Consider the following 17,168-nt stretch of genomic DNA (forward strand, 5'->3'; position numbering starts at 1 on the left):
GGCATTAAATATAAATTAATTCTAACATTAATGATAGTAAAAAAAGTAAATATATATTCTATTATAACAATAAAATAAATTAAAATAATGTCACATAAGATTTTATTTAGATAACTTGAGACAATCTAATTAGATAGACCAAAAATAAAGCGGTGCACCTGATCTACCTAAAAATTTCTATTAAAGGATAACCAAACCTCTAGTTAATTAGTTACCATAATAACGTGTTACGTACAGAAGTTCTTTATTTTATTTTCTAGCAGCAAAGTTGCTAAATCACTTGAGCACTTATGATACAATTTGTATTAGGAAAATGACAATTAAGGAGCTCCTAAGGACATTAATTTCAATTAAGGACCCTGAAATATAAAAATTCCAATTGAGAACCATGGGATAAAAGACAAAGCTGACTCTACAAAATTGCCCCCTCACTAAACACTGAAAGCAAACAAAAGGATGCTCATCTCATGTGCTCTATTTTCTTGTTTTTGGGTGGGAAAAATTTTGATCGGATGTGGTCTCTATTCCGCTAAAAATGTGAGGGAAAATTAGTGGAGTGCATAATCATTTAGGTCATCATCTTCTCCTCTCTTCTAATAGGTAATTACGTGCATTGCTTCTTTTACATTTTATCTTCTGTCATGCATGCAAGAGAAATCTGTATCTTCTTCTTCCATTTCTCTTCCATTGCTCTATTTTCTTCTCTTACACACGTCCTCTATAATGCACGCACACAAAATTTCTAGTCTTTGCAAATGCTATCTTGCACCATTTCTCTTTTTTTTTATACCTAGAGAAAAAAGTAATCTTCTTAATGATTAATAAACTATATATATATATACATACACAATAAATGATTTCTGAGAATGACACGGTTGAAAAAGTTGGCGAGTGAAAAACAAGAAAGATATAACATGGATATTGAATTTTTCTAATCTGTGATAAAAAGTGTGTGAATGTTGAAAAATGAAACATGAATGCTGAATTTCTATAGTCATGGTTGGGATTATGGAACGAATAGTTGTAAAGTAATAAATTTGTGTGTTGCTTCTAGTTGTTCCATATTTATTCCTCATATGGAAAGTACTTCAACAAAAGAGGTATTTTGTTATTTTCATGTTGATGGACATTTTGTAAAAGATTCACAAGAGAAGATGACCTATGAAGGTGGGAGATTAATTTCTAAATTGATTAGAGAAGGTATAAATCATGAAAAGCTATTGAGGATGGTGTTATTAATGACAAGAGTTGAAAGTGGTACAACTAACTTGAAATTTATAATGAAGTTTAATGAAAACACATACATAGACCTATTAGATGATGAGGGAGTACAACATTTAATAAAGTATAATGATGAGTCAGCACATGTGTATGTTGAGACAGATAATAATGAAATACATGGAGTAATGGATTATTCGATGGAATAAGTTGTTGTTCTTAGTTTTTAGTGTTTTAATTAATTTAATCACTATTTATATTGACCTATGAGTAATTATGAATGTAGGATGGAGGATTTGTTACCATGGTCACTGCCAGGATCTCCCTATAGGTAAGAGTTTGAAAGTATATCACCCTCTTTACCATGTTCAACACAAAATGCTCTTACACCACTGCTTGAGGTTAATTCGGTAAAATGGAAGAATTTATTTATGAGTGTTGGCTAGACATTTAATGGTGCAATTGCATTTAGAAAAGCACTATATAAATGCAGCCTTGCTCATAAGTTTGGTTACATATTTGTGAAAAATAGCCTTGAGAAGATAATTGTCAAATGCAATATTGATGGTTGTAAATGGAAGATATCAACTTATGCTTTAAGGAAAACAACCTCTATATTGCGTGTGAAAAAATTTCACAACGAAAACATGCATTTTGCTCAAGACAACCTCCTATTAAAGCAAAAGGCTAGCTCAAAATTGACATCATCAATTATCATTGATAATGTGAGGGGGAATGTGAAGAAAACTTCAAATAAGATTAGACAAGACCTCTACAAAGGGTATGGGTTGAACCTCAAGTATCGGCAAGCTTTGAGGAGAAAAGATAGAGCATTAGAGAAAATACATGGGCTTTCATAACAATCATACATGTTGATCTTAAGGCTTTGTGAGAAATTAAAGGAAACGGCCCCAGACATAGTTACAAAGTAGGTTGCCTCGACAAATTACAGATTTGATAGATTTTTTATTGCATATGGATGCTACATCAAAGGGTTTCTCCAAGGTGCTCATCCAATTTTGTTTATTGATAAAAGTCATTTAAGTAGTCCATATAAGGAGATTTTGCTAGCGGCTTCTGTAATTGATACAAATAATGACTTATTCCTTTTAGCTTACGCAATAGTAGGTAGAGAAACATAATAATTGGGCTTGGTTTCTTGAAAATGTAAGAGAGATCACACACCAAGTTCAATTGACCATAGTGTCAGACAGGTATCATGTTATTATTGGTACAGTGCATGTAATATTTGATGGTAATCGACATGCTTTTTGTTATCATCATGTCAAAGAAAATTACAACTCCAAATTTACAAAAATTAATAGAGGCATGTAAAGGATTGATGGGATGACCAAGGAAGATGCACTTAAGTTGTTGGATAATATTGCATATGTAAGGTTGAAAATAGAATTTCATGTTGCTATGGGTCATTTGATGGTTTTCTCTTTACAGTTGGCAAGATGGTTAGAAACAAATGGGGATATAGATCATTGGGCTTTAGCGAGATTTTCATACAAAAGATAGGACAACATAATAACAAACCATGCTGAATCTTTCAATGCTTGGCTAATAAAAGAGAGAAAACATCATATATGTGCATTGATAAATGAGCACCAAGCAAAATTAGCGAGGAAGCTATACAACAATAAGATAGAAATGACGAATTGGTTAAACAAAGTTAGACCTTGTGTTGAAGCAAAGTTGAGGGAGAATGTATTGAGAGTTGAAACTATGGTGGTTGAACATTATAGTGTAAATATGATACTGATGAAGGTAAGAAACAACAACTTGAGAATGAATCTAACATTGTGAAAATGCTCTTGTCAAAAATGACAGATGATAGGAATTCCTTATGCACATGCATGTGCAGCAATAAAATTAGTTCATGGTAATATATATTCATATGTTGAAGAATGCTACACTATCCATGCACAAGAAAAATCTATAACTCCACAATGATTCTGATGGAAACTATTGACATGCCTCAATTGACTGAGTTACATTATGAAAATTATGAAAACAATACCTTTTTACAACCATCATTGACTGCACATCCACAAGGCGGCCACCCACCAAGTAAAAAGAGTCACAGTTTCAGAACAAAAAGGTATATCATTGCTCAAGATGTAATCAACCTGGACATACTAAGAATAAATGTAGGAATCTCAATCCAATGTAAGGATTGAAAAGGGATGAAAACCATATGCATATTAATTGGTCTGAAATTAAAATGCACATGGTTTTTATTTATTTTGTGCATTTTGCTGTTGAATAATATTTTGTATAGACACCAACCTCATATTTTTTGTACTTGTGGAGGTGACAAGTTATGTAAATAGGATTGCAGTCTACGTTATTTTTTGGTAAGAGACTATATAGGTACCATTTAAGTAGATGGGATATTTTTGTGTAAAAAGGGATGTAAATATGGTGTACATGTATTGAAATCAATGTAATATAATGCTGATGCATATTTCAAGTTTAAATATATACCAGTGTAAATACTATCATCACATAAGACTGCTAAATTCACCAACGTAGCATAAAGATATTGCTAATGTTACTACTGACAATATATAACCTTACTTGGGGTTAAATTTTTCCATATTATTGTAGACATTTAAGAGACTTGTCAAATAATGGTATCTAGTAATGTTAATTGGAAATTTCATATTTGAACTAAGAAAAATTCCTACCATATATTGTGAAATAAATAAACCCCACTTAGGTATCATTGTTCATCAGAAGATACTTGTCAGAAATCAGGATTCAGCAACCTTACCAAAAATTCCCTAACCTAAGTTGGAACAATAGCTAACGTAAAATGTGAAAGTTCCTAACATCACTTGGAAAATCTTTGGTTAAGGGTAAGTCTTACCACAAATTAGGTTCCAATAATCTGACTTAGGAATTCCCTAACCTACCTTAGAAAAGTAACTAACTTATGTTGTGAACGTGCCAAAAGTGACTTAGGAATTTATTATATAAGGATAAATCTTGCCACAAGTTCAGTTCTAGCAAACTCACTTGGAAATATCCTAACCTAACTTGAGAAAAAGCTGAACGTAGGTTTTGAAAGAGTCTAATATGACTTGAAAATTTATTGTATAAAATAAGTCTTGCCACAACTTGGGTTCCAGCAACCTCACTTGGGATTTCTATAACATAACTTGGGAAAATAAGTAACGTGTGTTGTGAAAGTTCCTAAAGTGACTTGGGAATGTATTCTTAGATGAAAACTCAAGTGGCACAAGCTTGGTTCTAGTAAACTCACTTGGGATTTCTATAACCTAACTAGCAAAAAGCAGAATGTTGGTTTTGAAAGCGCCTAACGTGACTTGGGAATTCTTGTGTAAGGATAAGTCACTTGGCACAAGTTGGATTCTAGCAACCTCACTTGAGATTTTTGTAACATAACTTGAAAAAGTAACTAACGTATGTTGTGAAAGTTTCTATCGTGACTTGGGAATATATTCTTTGACGAAAACTCACGTGGCATAAGTTGGGTTCCAGTAAACTCACTTGGAAATGTCCTAACCTAACTTGGGACAAAGCCTAACATCAATTTTGAAAGTGCCTAATATGACTTGAAAATTTATTGTGTAAGGATAAGCGTCGAACGTAGGTTTTGAAAGTAACATGAGTCAATAAAAATCAAGAATGGTTTGTTAAATTTCTTATATATGTAGCCTAAGTTTTTTTGGATTAATTGTTGTATTATATACATGAAACCACAGGAAAATACTTAATTATATAAAGATGTAATTTACATATCACAATTGTCTACACTATGATTTCAACCTTTTGGATCCTGTGTACTCAGCATTCGAAATGGATGTCATGACTTGAGAGCCCACTCTGTTATGTGGATGATTCACTAGCCAATACAATACCTCACTCCTCATTTCACTCAATTGTTCCTATACAATCAGATAAAGTCAACTGAAAAGATAATAAATTATCATACATAGAAATTATATCTTAACTTTAACATTTGTTCCTACCATTGTTAATAAAGGCATAGTATGGCCACCCCATTCCTCTCATGCAGTATTATTTCACTATTTGAGGCAAAAGATGACATACATTCTACAATCAGATCTACAAAAAATATAAAATCTGTCAGCACTTAGTTGGAAAATATACACATAATTACATGTACACAATTTTAGATATTTTACTCACATCGTTAGTTGCTGTTCCATAGGCACTACTTTTAATTCTAGGTCATAATTGTCATCAACAAGTTCAAGTTTCAGTTTCATTAATATTTCTATAAACTTATTTTTCTAAGAATAATAACAAAGTGAATGAGAAGCTTTCACTGACAAAATTTTATATGACATTATATGAGAAAAGGCATACTATAAAGTATACCATGTTTTTCTTTCTCTTTTAGTAACAGAGCTTTCTTTGCTTTCTTTATATTCTTTTTTTTTCTTTAATTTTTTATCAGGCTGTAGCATCGAGTCTAGCACATACATTGTGACTGTTTTTGGCTCCACAACATAGCAAAACTAATGCAATGCAAACACTATAAGGAAAAAAATGAAATCACAATCTCCTTTATTATACCCGATGTTAGTTGGCATAAAGTCCTTTAAATGGCTATCCGAATTCCATCTTTTTTGTTGGTGAATTATGGTTCCCTAAAATGAAAAATTTAATACTTATAACTTATAAGCACTTAATAAATTAAAGGAATTAAATTGTAAGACAAACTATAAAATCTGGATCAAAAATGTATCGCCGCACAACTTGATCCTTTTCTTTTTGCTCATTGACCAAATGTCGTTCAATTAATGTAACAACTTGCATAAAAAATAAAAGTTACATTAAAATTTTGTTATAACTTGATATATTTTAACTAGTATACTTTCTTACTGAACTACTAATCCATTATCTAGGATCTAGACACTTACATTTATATCTTGTCAGATAATACTTCTCAATCTCCACAATTTTCTTGTTAGAGAAAACAAAATTATATCAACCAATTGAGTATGAACACATCAACTAGTAAAGTTGAATATCATACTCATATCCTTCATTTGGTTGAATAAACTTTGCACAGTATTGGTAAACTTCTTTCTCTATACATTATCCTCTTTTTTCACATCCTCTTTTTGCCTTCCCTCTATCATTCAAAAAGGGTGAATGAATAGTATTGATTATTTATCGTTGTGACCTTCTTAGTGTCATTTTACCTTTAGAATCTTGTTTTCTAATTTGCTTTTCTGCTTCTTCTTCTTGTGCACCCGATTCTCCTTCCTCTTTATTTTCATCACCTTCTACTTGTCCATCCTCTTCTTCCTTTTTATCTTCTCTGGATCTCCCTTCCTCTCCATTTTCATCTCCTTTTGCTTGTCCTTCCTCATCTTTCTTTTGATCTTCCCCAAATCCCCCTTTGTCTTCCTTTTCATCTCCTATCAATTCTCCTTCCTCTTCTTTGTCTTCATGTCCCAACTCTTCCTCCTCTTCCTCTTCACCATTGTGGTTTTGAACAACTTCCTCTCCTCTTCTTTTACCTTGAAGCTTAAGGAGTCTTTATGTAATTCCACGTGTAAAGTTCACAAACATCTCTGTATACCTCTTTTATGTCTTACACCATATAAAATATCATATGTTTAAAATTACATAAAACATAAATTTGTTAATTAACAACCATCATTTTTCCTTTACTGGATCATAAAATGAATTCATTTCTAGAAGCTTTACTGAGAAGCTGTCATGTCCTCAAGAAGGGTGATATAAAATGTCATGATCACTTGCTTTCTCAAGTTGAACTCGTGCTGTCACTCTCTCCTCTATCTAATATTCTAGAGTATTTTCTTACGATGGCACCTCAATTGGCTCTAATGAAAACATTTAAAAGTAAAAAATCTATATATTTACATCTATGTCATATAACCCATAGAATTTTGTTCAAAACAATTAACTTATAATAAATTATATCTTAATGCATCCACATACTGCAAGAAGAAATAAGCATCCTCTAATGATTTTTTTATGCTCATCCTTCTTTTCCCATGCTTTATATTTGGCTACTTCCTTTCTAAACTCAGATAGTATAAACGATGACCAATCATAACATACATTTCCCAAATTTAATCCAAACATGACATTCAATAATTTATCACCTATCTTGGAACTCGAACTTGGACAAAGAAAATTCTCTAAGTAATAGAGAACGAAGAGAAACTCAAATTTATCATTTTCTTTCTCTAAGAGTATCCTGTCCTTTATTACATTATAGGATACTCTTTTAAAGTTCTTATTTAAGGATTTTAACTTATTCTTATTCCCATTCATATCAACCATCTCCCTATCATTAGGTAAGCCAAATAAGGCATGAACTGCTTTGCCATTGACGACTTTCCTTTGACCTCTAATGAAAAGGGATGATATAGGAGGATCAAATGCCTTCATTACTTTGTTGCATAAATCTTTAGGCAACTTGTGACATTTAATATTTAAAAACTTACCAAAACCTATTCTGTTAACCCTATCCCTTAAAGATTTTTGCTTTTTGATATGATCAAAAACTTTCTTCATCTTTGTTGAAAAATACCTTGTCTTAAATGAAATCTGTCCAAGAAAAACAAATTAGCACCATTACTTGAATTCATCACATTTTTCATGCTTGAGATTAAAAACAACGTACCTCATAAGCTTTTACACCAGTGTTTTCCTCCTTAGCTAGACGCTTATAGTGATCTTGTTCTTCTATTGACAACATTTTCCATGTTGTAATTGCTTCTATGTTAAGTTTTTTCAAATCATTTCCTTGGGTTGTATACTTGCCACGATATGCCTCTTTAAACTTGCTTAAGCCAGAACAACTTTTTTACCTTAAAAAATTTCCTTTTGTTTTAGCCATTGTCCTGCACATAAAGAATGAGGGTAAAAAACAAACTACTATTGAATATATCTAACATCACTAGTTGATACACATAATAATACAATTGAATTTACCAAACATCAAATCTGAATTTTCTCCACAGAATTTCTTTGTAGAAAAGATATAAATGTCTTGCCTCCTATGGAAAATCTTGATTCACAGTTCACTCTATTATACCAATTGTAATCAATTTATGTTGCTTAAGAGCAACAACCAAGCATGGCAATTATGCACCACGTACTAAATTCTTCAAAAGTTAGCCATTGTACTAAAAATTAAAAATGATAAGAAACATGATGTTTAAGTTTATATAAATTCAAGACAAATAGTTATAAAGGGAGAATGTAAACAATAACCCACCCCCACTCACACACCAACACATGAAAAAGGGATAACTTTGGGTTGCTTACAAATGGCCCCTTGAACTTTTAAGGCTGGAATAGATCCCTTAACTTTGATGCTCAAGAAAAGAGGTCCTTTTGTCTAACTCACATTTAACATCATCACCTCATTTGGCACTTTTTATTATCATTTGGCAAGAAGGAATTGTAAAGGAGAAGATCAAGGAAGATGAAATAACTATCAACTTTCCTGGTATTTTGATTAATAATTAATGCTTGCCTGTGCTGAGCTTTTAGATTTTACTTATAGGGTGATACACCACGTGAAAAATGACCTAAGATGGGTAGTCGTACAAAAGAGGTGAAAGGGAAGGATAAGACATTAATGAGCATTGAGGGTGTGGAACCAATAAATCCTAATGAATTGAGATTGCTTGATTTGGCAGAAAAAGAGAAAGTGTTTAACATTGGTAAGAACAGTAAGAATGAAACTAAAACTTATACACAAAGAATTGCAAGAACTAGTCTTCAAAAAGAAGGACCAACAGTGATTTTTGGTATTTCTAAACCCGAGAAGAGAAGGAAATTTATGGAAATTAGCAAACATTATGTTGCGAATAGGAGTGACAAGGTTAATGATGGAAATGATTCAGTTAAACTTGTAAATTTCTTGATGCCTCAAGGTCCAGCTTTTTGAGGATGGAAAAATGGTACCAAGAATGATACAAAGGAGAAATGAGGAGCCAATTCAAAAATGACAGTAAAGATAGAAGGACCTATTTCCTAAAGAGCAAAAGTCTAGAGACCTATTTTCTAGTTTTAAAAGTTCATAGGGCAATTTGTAGGTGAACCAAAGTAAAGGAGTGGGCTGCATTTTCCCAACATCACTCAATATCCCAAAATAAGCATATCCTTCCTCAAGTCGTATACATTAGCAAGAAAATTATCAGTTACAAACGTTCATAAACATTAAGGCTTTTACACGAGAAGCATTTTGTTTCAAAGGAGAATATCGAATCCCAATAAATGCCAACTATTAAAATTGAGCCAATTCTATTTACACAAGAAGCATTCCATTTCAAAGGAACCCAAAACTTTGAACTAGGAACATGAGCAAGATCTATTTTCTATTGCAATTTTCAGCCCAAAAAATTACTAATTTCTACCAGGAACAAACAATCCAATAGCATCGGTCTAACTTCAGCTTTTTAAGCTGACATTTCTCACAGGCAAAGTTCTTCTTATACTCGCTAAAATTGAAAACCATAATATATTTCAAGTTTTAGACTTTATAGATGAAAATTCTCACCTTTCTAGTTGTGCGAAATATAGGAGAGCTCAAATTCGAGCAATGGCAATTAGAGCTTTAACAGAGAATGCAACAGAACAACACAAGGGTGTGACACAAATGGGACCAATACTAGAGAAGACCTCTCACCAATGATTGCACAATCCTGGAGCTAATATGGAGAACTTAACAAACGACAAAGAACACGGACGAGGTAGGACAAGAAGCAGCTCGAGGGAGACGCCAAAACAAAGCAAATAGGGCTCTGGTGTGTGCAAGTATATTTGTTTTTTCTCTCAAGGGCATTTTTGAAAATTTACATTATTTTTAATCCCAAATAAGACCATGGTCCTTAATTGAGATTTCTATATTTCAAGGTCCCCAATTGGGATTAATGTCCTTAACCGGTCCTTAATTGTCATTTTCCCATTTTTATTTTTGGTAAATGAGCAAATTACTCATTGAACTCTAAGTCCAGTAGCACTTTTGACTCTAAACTCATTTATTATACAAATGATTCCTTTAACTCTTGAAAATGATGTAATATGGCTCTTGCTATTAACAAAAGTTAATTTTGACCATTAATTGATTACAAAATGAAAGAAAAGGAACTAAAAAATTACTAAAAAGGCCCAAAAAAAGTTCAGTCATTGTCTATAATTTTTGTCCTTTGTTGTAATTTTATCCATTTTTATAATTTTTGATGTCTTTTTCTATCATTCTCTAATCAACTAATGGTGAAAATTAATTTTTGTTAACAATTGGGGCCAAATTGCATGATTTTCAAAAGTTAAGGTGATGATTTACACAATAAATTAACACGTTTTGGGCTTATAGTATTACTATATCTAAAGTTTAGAAGATAATTTTCTCATTTACCCTTTTTTTTTGTTAGTTATAAGTGTTTAAGACTGATTAAAATTCTGGTAAAAAAATTAGACTGATTAATGTTAAACTTGACGTATCACACGTTAATTTCACCAAGAAAACAAACTAGGGGCTTGTCTGGTTTTGTTCCCTTTTTAATTTTTAAAAAATTATTTTGTAAAACAATTTTTTAAAATTATTTTTTAAATTAAATTAATTTAAAAAAATTTAGTGCAGAAAAATGGTCGATATGAATGGTCTTCGGTGGCTATTGGTTAATTGATGATGATGGCCTATTGTGTTTAATCATAAATAAAGATAATTTACAATAGTCAAATATAATTTAAAAATTTTAAAAAGAAAAAAAGCAGCTTTAAGTTGTTATTATTTTTAAAAAATAAAAAAAATTGAAAACATTTAAATCTAAGAAGCTTATCTGAACAAATTTTTTATTGTTAAAAATAAAAAATATTTTTTAAAAACACAAATCAAATATATCCCATTATGTAGTTTTTTTTTTTTTTTGACCGAGGACTTGTAATGTAGATAACAAAGCTTCAATATATTTAAAAACCCTGGTCAATTTTTTTTTTTTTATGTACTCTGTTTCATTTGATTAGTAATGTTTTTCAGTTCCCATTCAAAAAATAAAAAGCCTCCAATTTGAGTATTAGGAATGCAAATAATAATATTAACGAGGACGACCGCGTCAACAGTTATCCACAAGTTATTTTTTGGGAGCACATTCAGTGCTCATCACCCTTTAACCAATCTAAACCATTTAAATTTAACTGCTTTTTTTAATTTTTTTAAATAAAAATTTATAAAATTTTAAATAAATATATTTTATTATTAATATGTATCATTCATATTTAATCAGATCAATTTAAATTTATTAATTTTTTATAATTTTTATAAATTGATGATATAGATTTATGCTGAACTGTTTTAAATTTGATAGTATAACAAGTTAAAAATTTTGGATTTGAACAGTACAAACTAAATTGGTATGATCAATTTATAAAAATTACAAAAAATTAATATTAAATTTGAACTCATCTGATTAAATGTAAATGGTACATGCCAATAATAAATATATTTATTTATAAATTTATAAATTTTTATTTTAAAAAAATAGTTTAATCTGGACGGTCCAGATTCTTCAGGGTCACCCCTGATGAGCACCTACTGTGCTCCGTTATATTTTAATATGGATTGGTTGTAAATAATCTAAAAAAGCATGGTGTACAGTATAACGATACATAAAACAAGAAAAAGAAAATCGCTTCACTATAATATGAGTTGCATTTACAACCCAAAATATATACATACGTGCGTGTGTTTGTGTGAGTTACATTTAAAACTTAAATGCATCGTTATACACTATGAGTTACATTTAAAACTTAAATGCTTCATTATAACAATTAAAATTTTTAAATTTATAATTGTTTAAATTGATATTTTCTATTCATTTTTGGAAAAAAAAAGTATCAATAATTTAACTATCATTTGTTTATTATTTTGTGAGAAAATATAATTATTGGTCCCTAAAATTTTAATGTATTTTAATATAGGTCTCTATATCTTTTTTCATTTTTCTAGATTCCTCTAGTTTTTCTCACCACAACATTAGTCTCTTTATTCTTTTAAATATGTTTAAAGGGATGATGATATGGCACTAATAATATTAAATATGTTCACTTGTCACTTAGAGGCGGTAACCCAAATAAACACAAAAAGATTGAGGGCTCGGTTCAGTAATTTTTTTTTTTCCAATATTTGGGCATATTTGAGCCAACTCAAAAATATTTGAGTAGCCCAATCAAGTTCAAGTTTGGCCAGACAATAACAAGTATTTTCTCATTGACTTGAATACTTGAAGAAAAATTACTTTTTAAAAAACATATTAAACATTAATTAATCATTTAAGACCATATAGTTGAGTACATTATTATAAATGTTTTTTAAAAAAATTAAAATTTTTTATATTTTCATTATTTTTAGTATATAAAATATCTCAAAAAATATTCAAAATATATTTCTTTTATTAATAAAAAATTTAGATAAGTTCCAAAAACTCACTAGGATTAGAGCATGCCTCCATACTTAATTGAGTCTGGCCTGCTTGATTTATTGACTCTACCATCACCAATGATTGTTAACGAGGATGTTAAAAAGAAAAAAGCACATACAACAAAAGAAAAAAATAACAAATAATTGTGTTTTCCAAATAACAAATAAATTCTTCAGACGCAAAGACGAACTTGGGAGAAGACTTGGTGACGATAGCTAGGGCAGCAGAGATCACCGACTAAGTGGGGCAGCCATTAATCGCAGGTTAGCGTCCATTATTTAGTATGGTTAACACGTCACCTTCCTCTTCTCATGTGGGCATGGATACTCTCCTCTTTCTTTTCATCATCTTTCTCCTTTTTTCCCGCTTTTTCTAGTCACATTACATCAAGATTTAGACGGTTTAAATGTGATTTATTATAAAATTATTATTAAAATATTAAATTGTAAAAAATATAAATAATAAATTCAAATTGCTAAATTTTAATAAGAACAATTAAAAAATACAATAAAAGTAAAATGAAATGAAATATTTTGGAGGAGATTAAATCTAAATCATCCAATGGTTAAAAATTAATTAAGAAGATGATGGAAAGGAAAATGAGAGAATCCTCTCTGCTGCTTCTGGACTGGGAGAGATCTCTAATTTTGTTGAGGAAAAAAAAATGAATCCACCTCTTCTTTGCCATTCAAGCCTCTCTCTGTTTTTTTTTGTTTTTTTCCAATCTGATAAAAACATGTCGCCTCTCGAGATTTTAACAACATCCTCATTAGCACCATTAATGACAAGTCAACATATTAAACACCATTAATGCCACATCATTGTCCCTCCAAGCATATTTAAAAATAAAGAGACTAGGAGGATATCCAACAGGGAATATGAGCCCTCGTCATCTAGCTTCCTCACGATCATACAAATAAAGGGACTAATACTATGAAAAGGAAAAACTAGGGGGACTTTGAATAACAAAAAAAATTATAGCAACCTATAACAAAACACGTTAAGATTATTGGGACCAATAGTTATGTTTTCCTATACTTTGGACATACTTGTCATTCTCTCTTAAATAATGTTTGTACATCTTTTTAAACCCATATTTTTCAGTTAAATAAAATTAATTTTCTATAAATGGGTCTCCATGCATTACATAGAATTTAAAGAATCGCCAAATTTGGATTGGGTGAGATCAAATCACACCCAGTAATTTTCCCCACTAATTCAGATTAAGTTGTTCCATATATAAGACTAGAATTTGAGATCTTGCTCACGGATACAAATCTCAAACTAATTGAACCAATTGTTATGGCTGACTTACCAATATTGCATGTATATTGATACTAATATTAAAAATTAAAAATATTATATATGCATGAAGCTGCTGAGACACAACAACTACTCCCTCCGTTCAAAAATATAAAACATTTTTAATAGAATCACACTCCCAATAAAATAGTTACTTACTTTCAAACTCACACTATCTTTTTATATTTACCCTTATTAAATGTCCTACAATAAATATAAAGTCATTAGGGGTGCTTTTGAAAATAAGGTAATGATTTCACTTTGAAAAACTAAAAATGCCTTATTTAACGTCAAACTCTTCAAAAAATGCCTTACATTTTTGAACAGAGGGAGTACAATTTAAAATGTATTGAATGCATTAGTTGTAACATAATGTGTCAAATGTATGACTAGAAATCTTAGTGATACTTTGAAATAAGGTATTAAAAATTAGACTGATCATGGAAAAAATCAAAATAGTGATTCAAGAGTTAGTAGTCTAACTAGGGTCAAACCAATTATGATTAAAATAATATAATTTAATTAAAATATATAAAATTATTCATATTCATCTATGAAAAAAAAGTAATATTTAAATAAAAAAGTCATTAACTCTTAAGTAAATGGAATATTCATCCATAAAATCTTATACATATCCTATACAAATATTAATTAAAAATTTCTGAAAACTAAAACACAATAGCATTAAAAATATTTAGGGATTCAGATTTAATTTAGGGTTGATCACAATTTAGAAGGGGGAAGGAAAAAAGAAAAGAAAAGAAAAAATAAAATAATAATAAAATCCAGCCCAGGTCAACTCACTGAGCTCGCTGGTTGACCAAGTTTTCTCGAGTTGAAACTTAGTCTTTTAAAATAATGCTCGTGAGTTCAAACAAACTTTCTTCCTGATCATGACAAGACTTCGAAATAGCCATGCCCTCTTTCATTATTCTACTAATAGAGTTCAACATCAATTACATTACTTGATCAAATTCACAGGAACTATTAAAAGGTCTTTCTTTTATGCCTCCACCGGTACAAATAACTTGCTAAAACACTCTCTAATAATATGTAATTGCAAAAGTAAGGGTTAAAGTAAAGAACTATAATTACACCCAGAAAAAAGACCCCAAATGCTCCAGCAAAAGTCCACAAGAAGATATTTAGGAAGTCCTCATCTTCTGAATGATGAGGTTGCTTGTTTCCCCTTGATAGTTTGTCAATAGACGAGCAATTTTTCTGTAGAGGTGGGCCACAAAGAAAAGGGTTCCCTTCATAACTATTTGGTTCAAAAGTTGAAAATTGATTTTTCATGTCAGGTATCCTTCCAGATAGATTATTATGAGCCACAGAAAAGATAGACAAGAAGTAAAGTTGCGTTAATTGTGCAGGAATGCGGCCTGTTAATTTGTTGTGTGAAAGATCTAGGCTTTCTATTTGCTTAAGGTTGGAAAATGAGACTGGAATGGGTCCTTCCAAATCATTCTTTGACAAATTTAAAGTATGGATAGTGCTTAAATATCCAATTTGTAAAGGGATTTCCCCTGTCAATTGATTTCCTGAGAGATCCAGTCCTGACATGAAATTCAAAATATTTCCTTTGTAAGATTCATGCCTGCTTTTGGTTGTAAAATCGACTTCTTGATCTCTAGACAATGTAAAAATGTCCTTGCTTTCACTTAAACTAACTTTATAAGTTGAATGGTTCAATATATAACTTGAGGCTCTTGTCATCCAGGACACAATAAAATTTCCTATATTGGTTTCTCTAGGTGCATTCGTCTTTCCAAATGCGACGTCATTCAAGCAATAGGGTATCCTTCCAGAAAGCTTATTTTGAGAAAGATCAAGTATGTTTATCTTCTTGAGCTCACATAAATCAATAGGAATAGAACCACTAAATTTGTTTTCTTTTAAGATGAGGACCCTTAAATTCAAAAGCAAGCTAAACAATCTTGGAACTTGACCTGAAAAATTGTTGTTCATGAAGTCCAAGGTCAATAAGGGGGAGTTGGCCAAAGTAGAAGGTATAGGTCCTGTGAATTGGTTGCTTTGCAAATGCAAATACTTCAACAACCGCATATTGAGACAACTTGGCAAAGAGCCGTTGAATTTATTTTTAGAAAGCTCTGGATAAGTCAGTCTAGTTAAGTTGCAAAAGCTTTTTGGTAGTGAACCTGTGAAAGAATTCTTGGACAAGATGAGGTAACTCATATGTTGAAAATTTCCAATCCAACTAGGTATTTCACCAGATAGTTGGTTGGCACTTAAATCCAACATTCTTAATTCAGTGCTATTTATAATCCCAGTTGGAATGTTTCCTTTGAAGTTATTATTGTTGAGACCCACAAACAACAAATATTTGAAAGTGGAACCCACGGGCAAACATGGGCCGCTCAGGTTATTGCTCGACAACTTCAGAAACCTCAACTGAGTGCTACCAAGACCAAATTCTTGGGGCAAGTAACCTGATAATTTATTGTGTGACAAGTCAAGATCATTCAGTTGTGTCATTTCACCTATTGAAGCTGGCAAGCTACCTCGCAGTGAACATGAAGACATGTCCAGAGAAATCAAGTTGGGAAAAAAGGAGCCAATATGAGAAGGCACTTCATCTTTAATGGGATTTGAGGAAACATTGAAAAATTGCATTTGAAGCAATTTTGAGGTGGAATTAAGTTCCAATGGACCAGTGAACCAATTGTTGGCCAAACTGAAATAATTTAACTCTGTGTTATTTGTGAAAAGCCAAGATGGGAAAATTCCTGTTATGCTTAAGTGGCTAAGTTGTAGACCTAGCAAGTCATATTGATGAAGAAGAAAGGTTGGCATTTTGTTACTGTTTGCTACAAGAGTGCAGTTGTGGATGCCTAAAAGCCTCAATTGGAAGGAAGGGATAAATGGGGGATTCTCAGTTTCAAGCTTGAGATTTGCATTATAGCAATCCATAAAAAAGATTTGGAGGTTGGAGTGGTTGGCAAGCAAAGAGAGCGAGAATGAGCCATTGAAATTGTCGTCAGACAGAGAAACTGCCACTAGGGATCTTAAAGCCTGAAATAGCGAGGAAGGAAAGGTTCCTTCAAAACCATTATTGTGAAGATGAAGTATATGTAGAGACGTCAAATTGCCGATGCATGCAGGAAGTTGCCCCTCAAATTTATTGGAGTTAAGATCCAATGCTACGAGATTCTTCAT

At 31.3% G+C, this 17,168-nt stretch overlaps 1 protein-coding gene across 1 annotated transcript; it reads right to left on the reverse strand.

Moving 5' to 3' along the window:
- Positions 1–14,978: 14,978 nt before the first annotated feature.
- On the reverse strand, positions 14,979–17,168 carry LOC129316568 (receptor like protein 21-like). The gene has a single exon (XM_054960984.1). It carries the CDS (start codon positions 17,166–17,168, stop codon positions 14,979–14,981), a length of 2,190 nt encoding a protein of 729 aa, XP_054816959.1.

The sequence above is a fragment of the Prosopis cineraria genome, unplaced genomic scaffold (assembly GCF_029017545.1).
Source record: "Prosopis cineraria cultivar Desert tree isolate PC_DT_omini unplaced genomic scaffold, ASM2901754v1 PC7, whole genome shotgun sequence".
In the NCBI taxonomy this organism is placed as follows: domain Eukaryota; kingdom Viridiplantae; phylum Streptophyta; class Magnoliopsida; order Fabales; family Fabaceae; genus Prosopis; species Prosopis cineraria.

Excerpts from the sequence above, each read along its gene's own strand:
- LOC129316568 (XM_054960984.1), bottom strand. The coding sequence starts at position 17,168 with ATGAAGAATCTCGTAGCATTGGATCTTAACTCCAATAAATTTGAGGGG.